The sequence below is a fragment of the Lutjanus erythropterus genome, chromosome 16, assembly GCF_056507025.1.
Source record: "Lutjanus erythropterus isolate fLutEry1 chromosome 16, fLutEry1.hap2, whole genome shotgun sequence".
Taxonomy (NCBI): domain Eukaryota; kingdom Metazoa; phylum Chordata; class Actinopteri; order Lutjaniformes; family Lutjanidae; genus Lutjanus; species Lutjanus erythropterus.
Genome location: NC_139332.1, coordinates 11,034,045 through 11,047,844, shown reverse-complemented (window position 1 = coordinate 11,047,844; position 13,800 = coordinate 11,034,045). Strand labels below are relative to the sequence as shown.

Sequence of the window (13,800 nt, the reverse complement as noted above, 5' to 3'; positions counted from 1 at the left end):
TTCTTTCCAGTGTGGGGTGTGTCTGTGTGCTAATAGAGAGACTGCGTGTGATCACTTTGTTCAGTGTTCATTTCATTTTGTGTGCCTGGACTTGTAAATGATTATTTATGCATGGAGTTGACTGCGCGCCTGCCAACTCCAGGTGTAGATGTCTGGGCAAATGAATTTTATGTCGGCCCAGCAGGCTTGACTTCGGTGTCTTGCTCAGGGACACCTCAACAGGACACATAACTGTTGCACCCAGTCTTTTTTGGGCTTGTTTTTCTGCTCACGTCCTGTGTGTGTGTGTGTGTCTGTGTGTTATGCTGTCAGCCATTGTTCCCTGCCTGCTCTGTCTAATCCCCTTTCTTCCAGTCTGTAATTCTGTCATTCCCAGTAAGCCCCGTTGGTCACACTCTGTCCCGCTTTGTTTGAGTGTGTGTGTGTCCATGTGTTTGTCCAGCTTGATCTGTCTGTTGTGTGGTACCAGTCCTCTCTGGATGTGTCTCCTCTAGTTATGTCTCCTCACTGGCTCCCAGCCCAACAGAGCAGCAGTGTGTGTCTGTGTGTGTTTAATGTGCTTGATGCCACCTGTGCATGATGTGCTCTGCAGATACCTCCAGTCTTCAAAAAGCCTTTTGAATAGAGCCGTCACTTTCATGTTCACCCTTCTCTACCTGTCTGTCTGTGTACTATATTCACATTATTTCGATCTGATTGATTTGAAACTTCGAATTCCACCGTGTTCATAGGTGTAATGTTAAAGTATGTAGGATAGATGTTGTCAGAGGGTCATGAAAAGTAGGAGGCAAACTCAAGAGGCTTCACTGTAGGCCCCATGGGTGGACATTTATATACAGGTGCTTTGAGGAAATATGCAAAACAAGAAAACTAGAAGTAACATTAACAAACGAAACAGTGGATAAAACAGTTCACTATGGCACAAAATCAAAACGGTGCCCTACATAGATAGATAAAAACGATTTCTGACACACTTCTCAGTATGTTTCACTGGCCCTCACCAGCCTCCCTACAGGGAGGCGCACCCTAAATAACAGATACATGAGTTACGAATGATGTGTTGTTAAGTCCACTTTGTCACAAATCTGTAGAGAAACCTGCCTCCCTGTGCCATAAGGGCCTAGTAATTATATTCCCAGAATTTGAAATGCCAATGTGTCGGGGTTGGCAAAGGTTTTTTAGCTCAGCAAAATGATGACGAAAAAGAGAAAATACAGGTAAATACAGGAAATAGACTCACTATATTTTCTCTGTCTTGTCCAAAAGGTGAACAAAGTTAGCAACTAGCTAGTAAACATAGTCCAGCATTTAGCAGCTAAAGAGCCGGATATCTGCTGTAGGAGATGGTGGAGACCAAAACAGAGCTCAAGTAAGAGTGAATATTGAAGATACATTCTTCAGGTGGGCTCTTTGGTTCGCTGGAGGTGTAAATAGGTTTTTTAAATTGTATGCTAACATGTTAGCCATATCAACTTTATTGCTTGTTCCACTAACCCCAAATCGCCAACAAACATCTGAGCCACAAAGTTTTTAAGCTTTATTCTCATTATTAATACTCTTATCCCATTTTCATCCATTCAAAGCTGAGACAGTAGCTTGAATAGGGCTTTTGTCCAGTAATAAATACTGTATGTGGCTTCTATCAGCTCGTCTGTCATCAGCAGGACATTATAGAGTCTCCATAGAGAGCCTGTCTGCCAGGGCTGGAGGTTATCCTGAGGTTGTGAGCCTGCCATTCATCTAAAGCAGTACACAACTTTGACAAATACATTGTTCTATATTTCTGTTGTGTTCAGGTAACAGTAGAACAATGTAGTGTCAAAACAATGTAATGGTGATTCCCAAATAGTTGAGACGTCGTGTAAAATGTAAATAAAAACAGTCTGCAATGATTTGCAAAAAACTTTGTGACTTATATTCAATTGAGGGACATTTTTTTTTAAATTAAATGTTCAGTCTGATTAACTTTGATTAACTAACCTTTGTAAATATACACACATGCTGATTTGATGCCTGCTACAGGTCTCAAAGAAGTTGGGACAGGAGCATGTTTACATCACCTCTTCTTTTAATAACACTCAGTCAGCATTTGGGAACTGATGACATGAAGTGTTGAAGTTTTGAAAGTGAAATTCTTTCTCATTCTTGCTTGACATAAGACTCAGTTGCTCAACAGTCCAGGGTCTCAATTGTTTTATTATGTGCGTCATAATGCACCGCACATTTTTAATGGGAGACAGGTCTGGACTGTAGACAGGCCAGTCAAGTACCACAACTCTTTTACTACTGCTACTAAGCCACACTGTTGTAACGTGTGTAGAATGCATAATATGGCCTCCACAGATGTGACAGTCAGCCATGATAGCCACTGACTCACCTCCATACCATCACAGATGCTGTCTTTTGAAGTTAGCGCTGGTAACAATCTGCATGGTTCTTTTCCTTCCTTTTAGTCCCTACCCCCTGTCCTCCAGAGGGTCCTGCCTTTTGCCAGGCTGATATTTTGTAAATCAGAATTTGTTCTTAATTACTTACTTGATTAAATAAAGGTAAAAAAATAAATAAATAAATAAAAGTTAGACCACAACACACATCTCCACTTTGTGTCAGTCCATCTCAGATGAGCTCAGGCCCTGGAGAAGTCAGCAGCATTTCTGGATGTTGTTTATAAATGACTTCCGCTTTACATGGTTGAGTATTAAGCTGCATATGTAGATGCAGCAACAAACTGTGTTTACTGACAACAGTTTGTCTGCGCAGTCATTCAGAAAGTGGTGAACTTCACCTCATCCTTGCTTATGGACGACTGAGCCTTTCAAGGATGCCCCTTTCAATACCCAGTCATGATACTGTCACCTGTTGCCAGTTTACCTGTTTATCTGCAGAATGGTCCAAACTGGTGTTTGTGAGCGTTCTGCAACTTTGCTAGTCTTTGGTTGCCCCTGTCACAACTTTTTTGTGAAATGTGCTGCGGGCATCAAATTCAAGATGAGTATATATTTACAAAATATAATAAAGTTGATCAGTTTGAACATTAAATATCATGTGTTTGTACGGTATTCAATTGAATACAAGTCGAAAAGTATTAGCAAATCATTGCATTCTGTTTTTATTTACATTTTACACAACATCCCATTTTTGGAGGAATTGGGATTGTATATGTTTGTTGTAACTGAATAAAAATCCAAATCTTCTGTTGTTTTTCTCAGGTGCTTTCATACCAGCACTCCCAGTGCAGCCTGTGGTGCTACGCTACCCAAACAAACTGGTAAACACATTTTCTTTTAATCTTTTCCGTACCTGTAACCTCGGACGTTGGACAAACTTTGTCTGATTCCGCCCGCAAATGCAGCATTTACACAAATCTACGCACACTGACACACACCTGTGATGTAATGGTTTCTTTCCTGCACGTTAGCATGTGTTCCTCTTGTGTTGAGTGACTTCATGTTCTCGTAGGATGATATTTCATCCCCCTCTTTCTCTCAATCTATCTCCCTCTCTCACACTCACTTACACACACACACACACATGCATACACACTTTAAGACACACACACACACAGGTATCGTGTCTCTCTCTCAGCACCTCTCCTCACTCTCTCATGAATTATACACTTCTTATATTACCCAGTTTTTTCTTGTGTGTTTGCCTAGAAAGCTTTTGTCACCGTTTCCCTTTGGGCCGAGTTTAGACACTGTGCTGACTTTAGTGACAACGTGGCAGCACAGAAAACCTGAATAAACCACACTAATGGAATAAGTTGTGTATTCCTGTCCAGACCACCACCAGAAATGTTTCCATTCCAGCTGTTTCCATCTGTTCATTTAGCTTGAGAGAAACTTTGCAACTGGAAATGGAAACAACAATTAAACATGACATGAACACTGGAAACAAAATACTGATTGTTAAAAAGCTAAAAAAAATGAAAGAGAAGCTGATTGCATCAGTTAAAAATATCCAGATGTCCTCTTTTAAATGTGACGTAACCTGAATTGTCTTGGATTGATCTGTTTGCCATTTTGTCACTCTTACGTTATTTTAACACAAGAGTTTTGGTTTCTTTAGTTCAGCATAATGCAGAAAATAATACATTGTTGTATTTTAGCTTCAGGCAATTGACTTTTCTCTTTCATGCATAAACAAATGGATGGAAGTGAGGACAGTAGCTGTGTTTTTTAATTTTGATGCTATTGATTGACACGATAATCAATAGCATTGCACTCCGGTAAAACTGGACACTTAAGAAAAGTAGCAAAATTGATACAGCTGTGGGAGAGGTATTTATATTGTGTATATTTCTATCTGTTTTTATTCTATGCATTATGTTTTCTTGTCAAATCCCAGTCCCTACATGACCCACAGTTATGTTTGAGCATCAAGAAACAATCCCAAATAAGAAACAATTCCAAAATTAGGATTCTGAGGAATCATTAAGAAATTTTAATTGTGATTCTGCTTATCTATTCCTACATAAATGTCACTCACACTAGTTTGCAAACATAGAATGTATATCGACCTGGTTATCTGTCTGCAACTATAGACAGGTGCTGAATGAAAGCATGTCCTGCCGTCTCCTAATGAATTTGTCTTTTTTAAATTGTGAGTCTAGTGTTCAGTTCTCAGTGAATAGCACAAATTATGTGAGTCATGTAATCGCCATCTCAGTTTAGCAAACGCTATGCTACAAAAGGCTGTACAAGGATGGGATACAACTATCATTACAGTAAAGCAAAACCCAAAATATTCAAGAAGCTAGGAATTATTGTAATGGTTAATTAGCTTCCATTGATAACCATTTATCCATGGTAATTAGTGTTTCATAGAGGAGGTCACTCAAAGAATCGGAATTGAGAATATTTTTTAACTAAAATCCATAAGTAGAAAACAAATACGGAATCAGAAACATTAAAATCCAAACAATACCCAACCCTACCGACAATACAACTCAACTGCTGACAGTGAGGTTGGAGATTCAGGTCTGTTATGCTGGTAGGCTAATGTGGCTTGGATCTGCTAGCCTCAGGCAGAAAGGAGTGGTTTGCTGAGGTCTTAAAGCTCACTTCTTTTGAACTCCACAGGTTTGATCATTTTCAAATTTGTAGTCTTCAGAACCAACCAGCGTTCCCACGTTATTCATCACACTTCACACGGCTTCCTCTAGAACCACAAAGGCTTTATGTAACTTCCCTCACATATGCAGTGGTAGTCCATAAGCCCTGCAAACAGACTTTGATGTGTGAAATCAGCGGAGTTCCCCTTAAAAGAAAGTTACATTATCATGTCACGGAATTACAGCATTAAAGAGGTTGACTTGAACATATTTTTTTGAGGTGTAAACTAGATGATATGACTGTACTGTGATGAAACACATCAATGTTGGTATTCATTTTTCTTACCAAATGTATAAATATCTGCATTTCATGTGTTGAGCGGTTAATTTATGTAATTAAATTTGACAAGAGATTTTAACGCCCTCAGATTAGAAGTCACCGAGCAGCTCCTCCCCCCTCCCCTCCTCACCCCCTTCCCCACTGTTAAAACATTTTTCAGAATCATGCCATGGGTGGACTTAGGCACAGATGTGAGGGTGATGTTAGACTTAAACACTGGAAGAGCGATTTGAGATCTTGGCTGAAAAAGTATGACTTTATTTAGGCATTAATCAGCACTAATAAGTAAAATGTATAAAGCAACTGAGCCCTCAACCATTCTTAGAACACACAGATGCACATGACTGAGAAAAATGCCAAACAACAGTTCCAGGAAGTTAGACACGTTGTAGGAAATTGACTCCATGATGTGTTTGCGTGTTTGTGTGCTTGTCCGAAGCCATTTCCTCCTTCTCCTTCCTCTCCACAGGATACTGTTACATGGACGTGGCAAGGCCCTGGAGCGTGAGTGTTTCTATCTTTGGTTTGCACACCTACACTTTTACATGCACTGCAACCCATAACACACACAGCCTCTATCGCCCTGTGCTAAGTATGTAGTTAAAGCAGAAGTGACCTGTTTTCCATTAAGAATGAACATGGTAAATGATGTGGGAAAACCTCCATTATCTTGAGTACCATCTGTTCAGTCTTGTATCCATCCATCATATCATTTTCAATCTTTTTCCTGTCACCGTCTCGTCTTGTATAGACAAAGCCAACTATTCTATCTTCCAGGTTCAAGATCCTGTGGCTCACTCTGTGCCAACCTCACAATCCCATGGAGATAGAGGTGAGCGGCTTAGAGGGCCAGAAGTCAGTAAAACTTATTATATATTATTATAACCCTAATGATAAAAAAGGTGGGACACTGTGTAAAATATAAATAAAAACAGAATGCAGTGATTTGCAAATCATTTTCAACCTCTGTTCAATAATATACAGCACAAAGACAAGATATTTAATGTTCAAACTGATAAATTTTATTGTTTTTTTGTAAATATTCACTCATTCTGGATTTGATAATTGCAACACCGTTCAAAAAAGTTGGGAGAGACACTCAGCAAGTGTTTGGGAACCGAGGGCACTAATTGTTGAGCTTTTGGAAGTGAAATTCTTTCCTATTCTTGTTCTCATTCTTGTTTGACATATGACTTCAGTTGCTCAACAGTCTGGGTTTCCATTTTCATATTCTGTGCTCCATAATGCATCACACATGTTCGATGGGAGGCAGATCTGGACTGCAGGCTGGACCAGTCTAGTACCTGAATTCTTTCACTATGAAGCCACGCTGTTGTACTGGATGATGGAAAACCTGTATGTGCCTTTTAGCATTAATGGTGCCTTCACAGATGTGACAGTCATTTCATGGGCACTAACACACTTCCATACATCACAGATGCTGGCTTTTGAAGTTAGTGCTGGTAACACTCTGGATAGTCCTTTTCCTCTTTAGCTCCAAAGACACAATATACATATTTACCAAAACAATCTGAAATGCTGACTCACCAGACCACAGCACACTTTTCTGTTTTGTATCAGTCGATCTCAGATGAGCTCGGGCCCAGAGAAGTCTGCAGCTTTTCTGTGTCTTACTCGTTGCAGGGTAGAGTCTTAACTTGCATTTGTAGATGCAGCGGCAAACCATGTTTTCCAGTGTTCCTGAGCCCATGTAGTATCCTTTATACAATCATGTCCCTGCAATCATGTTTTTAATACACTGCCACTCAGAGGCGTTCGTGCATGCAGAGATTTCTCCAGATTCTCTGAATCTTTTAATGATATTATGGATTGTAGATGATGAAATCCCTAAATTGCATGTTGTTCTCAAACTGTTGGACTATTTGTCCATGTGGTTTTTCACAGTGGTGAACCTCACCCATACTTGCTTGCAACTGACTGATCCTTTTCGAAGATGCCCCTTTCACACCCAGTCATGATGCTGTCACCTGTTACCAATGAACCTGTTTGCCTTTTGAATAATTGAAACAGCTGTTGTTCTGTTAGCATTACACAGCTTTTCCAGACTTTTGTTGCCCCCGTCCCAACTCTTTTGAAACATGTTGCAGGTATCAACTTCAGATGAGCGTATATTTACAAAAATCAATAAAGTTAAAAAAAAAGTTTAACACAGTTTTTTGTTGTTGAGGATGCATTATGTAGCAGATTGCGACACTGTTTCATGACACTGTTTTTTTTTCTTTCTTTAGTATTTGCCCATTTACACTCCGTCAGATGAAGAGAAGGAGAACCCTTCCCTGTTTGCCAATAATGTCAGAAAGCTCATGGCAAAGTAAGTGTGTATAGCGTGTTTGCATGAGTGTCTTTGATCAGCGTTGCATTGTTTTAGATGTTGATATTAACATGCAGACACAAGTCAGGGTCCTCACAAACCTCTTGTTCCGTCCTGACAGGGCGTTGGACCTGCCGCTCACAGACCTGTCCTTTGATGACCGTGACATTAGTCTATCACAGGGCCCGCTGAGAATATTTAACTACAGCAGCCTGCTGGAGTTCAACCTGCTGGTGTGCCGCCTGGGGTGAGTTAAGAGAGACTGGATAGACTGGTCAGACTGGATGGACGGGTGCATGTGAAGAAACACTGACACCTGTTGGTGTCGTGGCAGAAACAAACACAGGGAGATCTGTACTTCTCCAGAGTAATATAGTTCCATTAATGAGAAAAAGGTTTGGTTTCATGTAGCACAAATCTTCTGCCAAGACTGAATATTTTCAAAGATTTAGACATTTCTCTGTAATCAGATTTTAGATCCACATTGTACAATAAAATGAGAAAATTCTCAAATACCTGTAAGCATATCATGTGATTATTTGGTTATTAAGAGAAGATATGACTGAGAGAGTAACCCTGCAGTGTTTTGCATGATTATTACAGAGTATTTATAAAAATCAGTGTGTTTTTGTCATTCGAGCACAAAAATGGTAAAGATACCCAAGGGGAAATTATTGTTTTCTTTTTTTTGCTAATTAGCTCAATTTTTTTTTTGGGGGGGGTTCATTAAACTAACCTGTGTTAGTATATGAGGGTAGTATGCAGGACTAATAATAACATTCTTTTAATCATATACTGAGTAGGAGGGAGCTTTATAGAGTCATATGATTCTGTCTGAATCATTTGAATCATGTGACATTTTCATGAATACATAGAGACACATCTGTCTCTTCTCTACATTTATGTATTTCTTTTAATTGCAACCTTTTATGCAGACATGCTGGGTTTTATTTAGCCATGTTCTTAAAAATAAACTAACATATCAAAGTGCTCATCATTTTATTCATAGGTTGTGGTTTATTGCAGCTCAAGTGCTTAAATCAGTGGATATATACATCCTGTGTGTGCATTTTAATGATGTCTATGTAAGAATAGATCTTTTTTCTGGATACGGCTTTTCATTATAATACACAACTCTTCATCACTTATATTACTGCAAGTGAAGTTGGTAGTGACAGTTAATATTCTTTTGAAAGAGCTTTTCTAATAATTATAGCAGAATCAAGTTGTGATGAAAACTAGGAAAATAGACTTGTGAACAAATCTTTGATAGTTAAAAAAATACAGCATAACAAAAGTTCAAGTTCAAAATACTGAAGATGTAGACAATAGAATATGACTCCATTACTGACGATGTTTCTTTTAAAAATAGGCACATCAAGGACATTGTGACAAGCCACACTTCTGTATGTGTCATACGTGTGGTTAACAGTATGACTAGCATATTGTTGCATCATGTGATGCAATAACTTGTATTTTCTTTGTCACTTTAACAGGCTGAGAGCAGGAACTACAGAGAAGACTCTGGAGGAGCAGGTCAAAAGAGCCAGAAAGCTGCAGGGAGAGCGTCTGGGTCTGGAGGACTTCGCTCAGTTCCTCAACCTGCCAGTTACAGACACACTCACACAAGTCCACAGCCTCTTTGATCAGGTAAACAGACAGAGTCAAGATACAATAGTTTTTTGTTTTGTTTTTTTTCTTACAGATATGTACATATAATAATAGACAATGAGATTGTATGAGCTTTGCTACATCACAGACTGGAGTCTCTGTTAGAAGCACACACGTAGATCTGCATTATATTTGTTTCTCTCCTCTGTATCTATTGCTGAAATCCAAAGTTTAGATGAAATACAGAAAAAGAGAAAAGAAAATATTTTAAAACACAGGTAAGAATAATTTATATACAATATAGTTAATATAGTTGGCATTTCAAAGGCTGCTCTTAAACCTTGTGAAGTTACAATAGAACAGTTAGCAGGTCATGTGGAGTTTGTAACCAGTAACTGTTATGGGGAAAATCTTTGTTATCTTAGGAGGAGAATATAGCAGTAAGAAGATGTTCAAAATACCACAAATATTTGGATTGATGGTATCAGTGATTTCATCCTTCCATCTTTTAGAAACCTCACTCAGATCTGAGACTCTTTCATCTTTAACAGGTTCCTGATACCTTAATGACATCATTATCAGTCTGACTTGTTTTTTAGGTGTCCTGTGTGGTCATTTGGACAGGACAGGCTTTTAGATAATCTTATCTCTACCTCCTTAGTGTTAGGACACTGAAGTGTCACTTATTCAAAGCACCCAATGGTCTAAACCACAGCTATTACTTTACTGTCCTGACGATGCTTGATCAGCTCCCTCTTGTGGAGCATCTGCAGTCTGCTAAATGTACCTTTACATGATTGAGACTTTGCATTTATGAATGATCAGATGAACTTAAATGCAGTTCTCTCAGAAGTGATGACATGAGAGGAGTTAGCAGTGGTGACAATTCTTTTGTGTGATGATGTTTTTTAAGTTGAGTTTACATGATTTGAAACTACAGATGATCCCAAATTTGCATCGAATGGAATTCTGATACTCCTGCTCACTAAGATCATTTTGTTCCCAGCAAGGAGACGGACAGATAGACATCAGACACTACGTTGTTGCTCTGTCTACTGTTCATCGACCATCGCAGTCGATGAAGACCCTCAGACTGGGCTTCAAGGTGAGGACATTTAACCTTCAGTCTGGTCTCACAGTGGCTTTGAGTCATTGCTCTAAGACGTCTACGTGTCGCTGTGCAGATGTATGAGAATGAGGAGAGCGGGGAAGTCCTAGAGGAGGATCTCGCCATCGTCTTGGAAATAATGTTGGGGGTGGAAGAGATGGACCTGTCAGGTCTGTTTTTAACACTTGATCGACCCGACACAGGAAGGATCACATATGGTAAGACCCAGTGATTGTTTGTTATGAAACATTTTTCAGCTTCACTGCAAAATGATGTGATACCTTTGTACAGTTCTTTTATTGCTTTGTATTTATTTACAGTTTTTTCTTTGTATTTTTTGTTTTTATTGGTTTATATGTATTTTATTTATTTTGTCATATATACAATGATTCATACTGTATTTATTTTGACATTTGCATCTTTTTGTCTTGTTTTAACTTTATCTTCATTTCATGTTGGTCTTGTTTGGTCTTAATGTTTAGCTTCTTTTTAAAAGGTGCTATATATCTGGTGTCAATAAATGTAACCGCCATCATACTAATGGTTAAAACTATAAACCAGCACAAAAATAACAATTACCAGCATGAATATCATCACTAACATAAAGTAACATTCGCATAACAAACTACTCTGTCCAGCACTAAAGGCATGGTGGGAAATATGTGCCACTGAGCCAGAGAGCAGCACATCTGCTCCGCCTGGGTTGTAAAATGTGGATACATAAATTAATTCAGTGACTTTTTATTTGGCATCAGCCTCATGTTTATGCACATGTAGTAGAAAAAAGTAAACTTGAAGCATAAATTGACACTTCAGGTCTTGGTTATGCCTGTGAGACACAGCCGAGCCGCGAGCCACGCTCAAAATTAAGGATGTCCCACTGTCCCAGGGACAATAAAAAATAGCACCTAGGGCACAAAGATGCAATTCTGGGACAGAAGAGAAACTTATTAAAAGAGAAGAAATATCAAGTATTATGTTTATTCTCATGCAGTGCAGGCCTATATTATTTCAAGGGATAGGTGTTTGAATTTAAAAAAAACATGTGAGGTGGGACCAGTTCGTGCTCTACGCTACATTACACATGACACACTGTCTGTCACGGTGTTTGAAATAAAAGAGTTTATGTACATTTCCATCACCGCATACCAGTCAGAAACAGGTTTGCATTTGCACTGCAGTTTGTTGTGATTCATTTATTGATCAAAGACTTAGAAATAAACAAGAAACAGCAGCTCAACCAGTGACTGAAAGAATAATGAATACTGATTGCTGCCAAACCCCTGGGGTGATTTTAATTTTTTACACAGATATGTGCAGGGAACAACAGGCCGATATGGCAAGGCAGACCAGAGTCAATGAAGTGATGTGAGTTTAGTAGCCAATATTTACTATGTAGAATGGAAAAATACCATTTTCAATTGGGACAGTGGTTGTTAAGTCTGGGACAAGCGGCCTTTAGGACAGGGTGAGACACTGTTCATTTCGAGCTCTAGTTGCAAGCCTGTGCTGAGCAGGTGCAGAACTAGAATGGGACTGAAAGAGTGTAATGCATTACTCTACACAGACCATAATATTATGAATTAATTTATTATTTCCACATAAAAGTAACTGGTACTATGTAATGTATTGCAGTTTGAAAGTAACTGTCCCAACACTGTGTATTAGACCCATGCAGAGATGACTGACAGCATCTATCAGAGCGTTCCTGTTTCCTCCGTGCTGTCACCATCATATTTAATTTCTTCTTGGCTTCACTGAAGAGGATAAGTGCCGTCTGTCGTTGATTTTCCAGGGTCCTTTACATCTACCATCTGCCTTTTCTAGAAACTGTCAAAGCTTTTCCGTACACTCTTTCATTCTTTCTTTATTGTCCTATAAAGCAGTTTCTCCTTTTAACATAAAACAATCCCACCTGTGCATGATTTAAAATTAGGTACAAAGAAGAATGGCTGCTGTTAATCTTCTATATCTTAATGTGAAATCATCATTGTAATTATACTAACGCCTCAGTAACATATTGATGTTAAAATGCTTTACATCGCCCTTAAATTTAAAATAAAAGCTTTATTATAATACCTTCTTTACCAAAACAAGGAAAAGATATCAGACATGTTCATTTCATATTGTAAACTGATAATATTTAACACAATTTTCTTTGTTTTTCTGTCTTGTCCAGATGAACTTCGTCATTATATAGAGCAGCACCCACCCCACTACTTTGTCCAGCAAGTCCTTGATTTTAAAAACCATCCGCGCAAATTCTGCGTCGCCCGACCGAGGAGCTGCAACGGCCACAACAAAGATAACTGAAGGACGGACTTGAATCTAACAGCTCTATTTCTATTTACCACCTCTATCTGATGTAACAGCATCTCCACATGCTGCAACTCGCCCACCACCTCTGTGCCTTTAAGAGCGTGTAGAGAGAGAGAGAGAGAGGAGTAGATGGAGCGTAGCACAGTAGTTAGGATTGGTGAGGATGGATATGATGGAGTCACAATCCATCGCTTATCTCAATTCTCTTCTGAACATTTTTATTTTTGTTTTTGCCTTTCTTTTTTTTTGTCCCCATTATGATATTGTTTTTTTCTGCTCTGCAAGTATATTATTTATTTTAAATTTATTTTCTTATGTATGAAGTACAGATATTTAAATTAGTTGATAAAAGGAGGGGTGTTTTTAGCTCTTTTGTTAATTTTTTGTTAAAGGTTAGCACTGTTGTTGGTCTCAGGCGAATAGACACTAGCACACTGCCCTGTCATGCTGCTCTTCATTTACGTAGTGTATATAGAAACTTAACGGGATAATTAGGATCATTTGAAATGGGGTTGTGTGAAGAACTTATCCAGTGTATTAGCTACAGTAGATGGGGGTTGACGCGCCCCCACTTTGGAGAAGCAGCAGCAGTAGCAGTGTAGAAAGCTAAGCAATGAGCTGTGAGCTGCAAAACTTTTTAGACACTTAAAAAAGGCTTTTCTGTTGGGAAACCAAACCAAAGTTCTACAAACCAAATATCGGTCTCTCTAAAGCAGCCAGACTCCATTTGCAAAAACAGCTATTTTACTTCCAGAACATGGGAGTTGCCACCGCTGCCTCAATCTGTGAGTTTGTTTGTGTTATCGTGTGACTTCTGTATTTTGAAAGGTTGGTTCAGATTCACCAAAGTCACACAACAACCCAAACAAACCGATCAAGGCAGCAGTAGAGTAGAACAGCTCCTGTGCTCTGAAGTAAAATGACTGTTTTTGTCATAAGAGTCTGGTTGGTTTGTAGTGATATTTGGCTTATATGCGCATCCATTTCCCCTCACAAAAGTCTGTCTGGCAGCAAGATAAAGCAGTGAAAATATTCTA

General features: G+C 38.9%; 1 protein-coding gene across 1 annotated transcript in view; it reads left to right on the top strand.

The window, feature by feature from the left end:
• Window positions 1–13,124, top strand: part of lpcat1 (lysophosphatidylcholine acyltransferase 1) — a 29,135-nt gene extending 16,011 nt beyond the window's left edge. Inside the window, exons 6-14 of the mRNA XM_084739350.1 lie at window positions 3,210–3,268; window positions 5,863–5,897; window positions 6,171–6,225; window positions 7,643–7,725; window positions 7,847–7,972; window positions 9,222–9,375; window positions 10,343–10,441; window positions 10,521–10,662; window positions 12,624–13,124. Of these exons, the coding sequence (XP_084595476.1) occupies window positions 3,210–3,268; window positions 5,863–5,897; window positions 6,171–6,225; window positions 7,643–7,725; window positions 7,847–7,972; window positions 9,222–9,375; window positions 10,343–10,441; window positions 10,521–10,662; window positions 12,624–12,757 (887 nt within the window). The 3' untranslated portion in view covers window positions 12,758–13,124. The remainder of the gene's footprint in view (window positions 1–3,209; window positions 3,269–5,862; window positions 5,898–6,170; window positions 6,226–7,642; window positions 7,726–7,846; window positions 7,973–9,221; window positions 9,376–10,342; window positions 10,442–10,520; window positions 10,663–12,623) is intronic.
• Window positions 13,125–13,800: the final 676 nt, after the last annotated feature.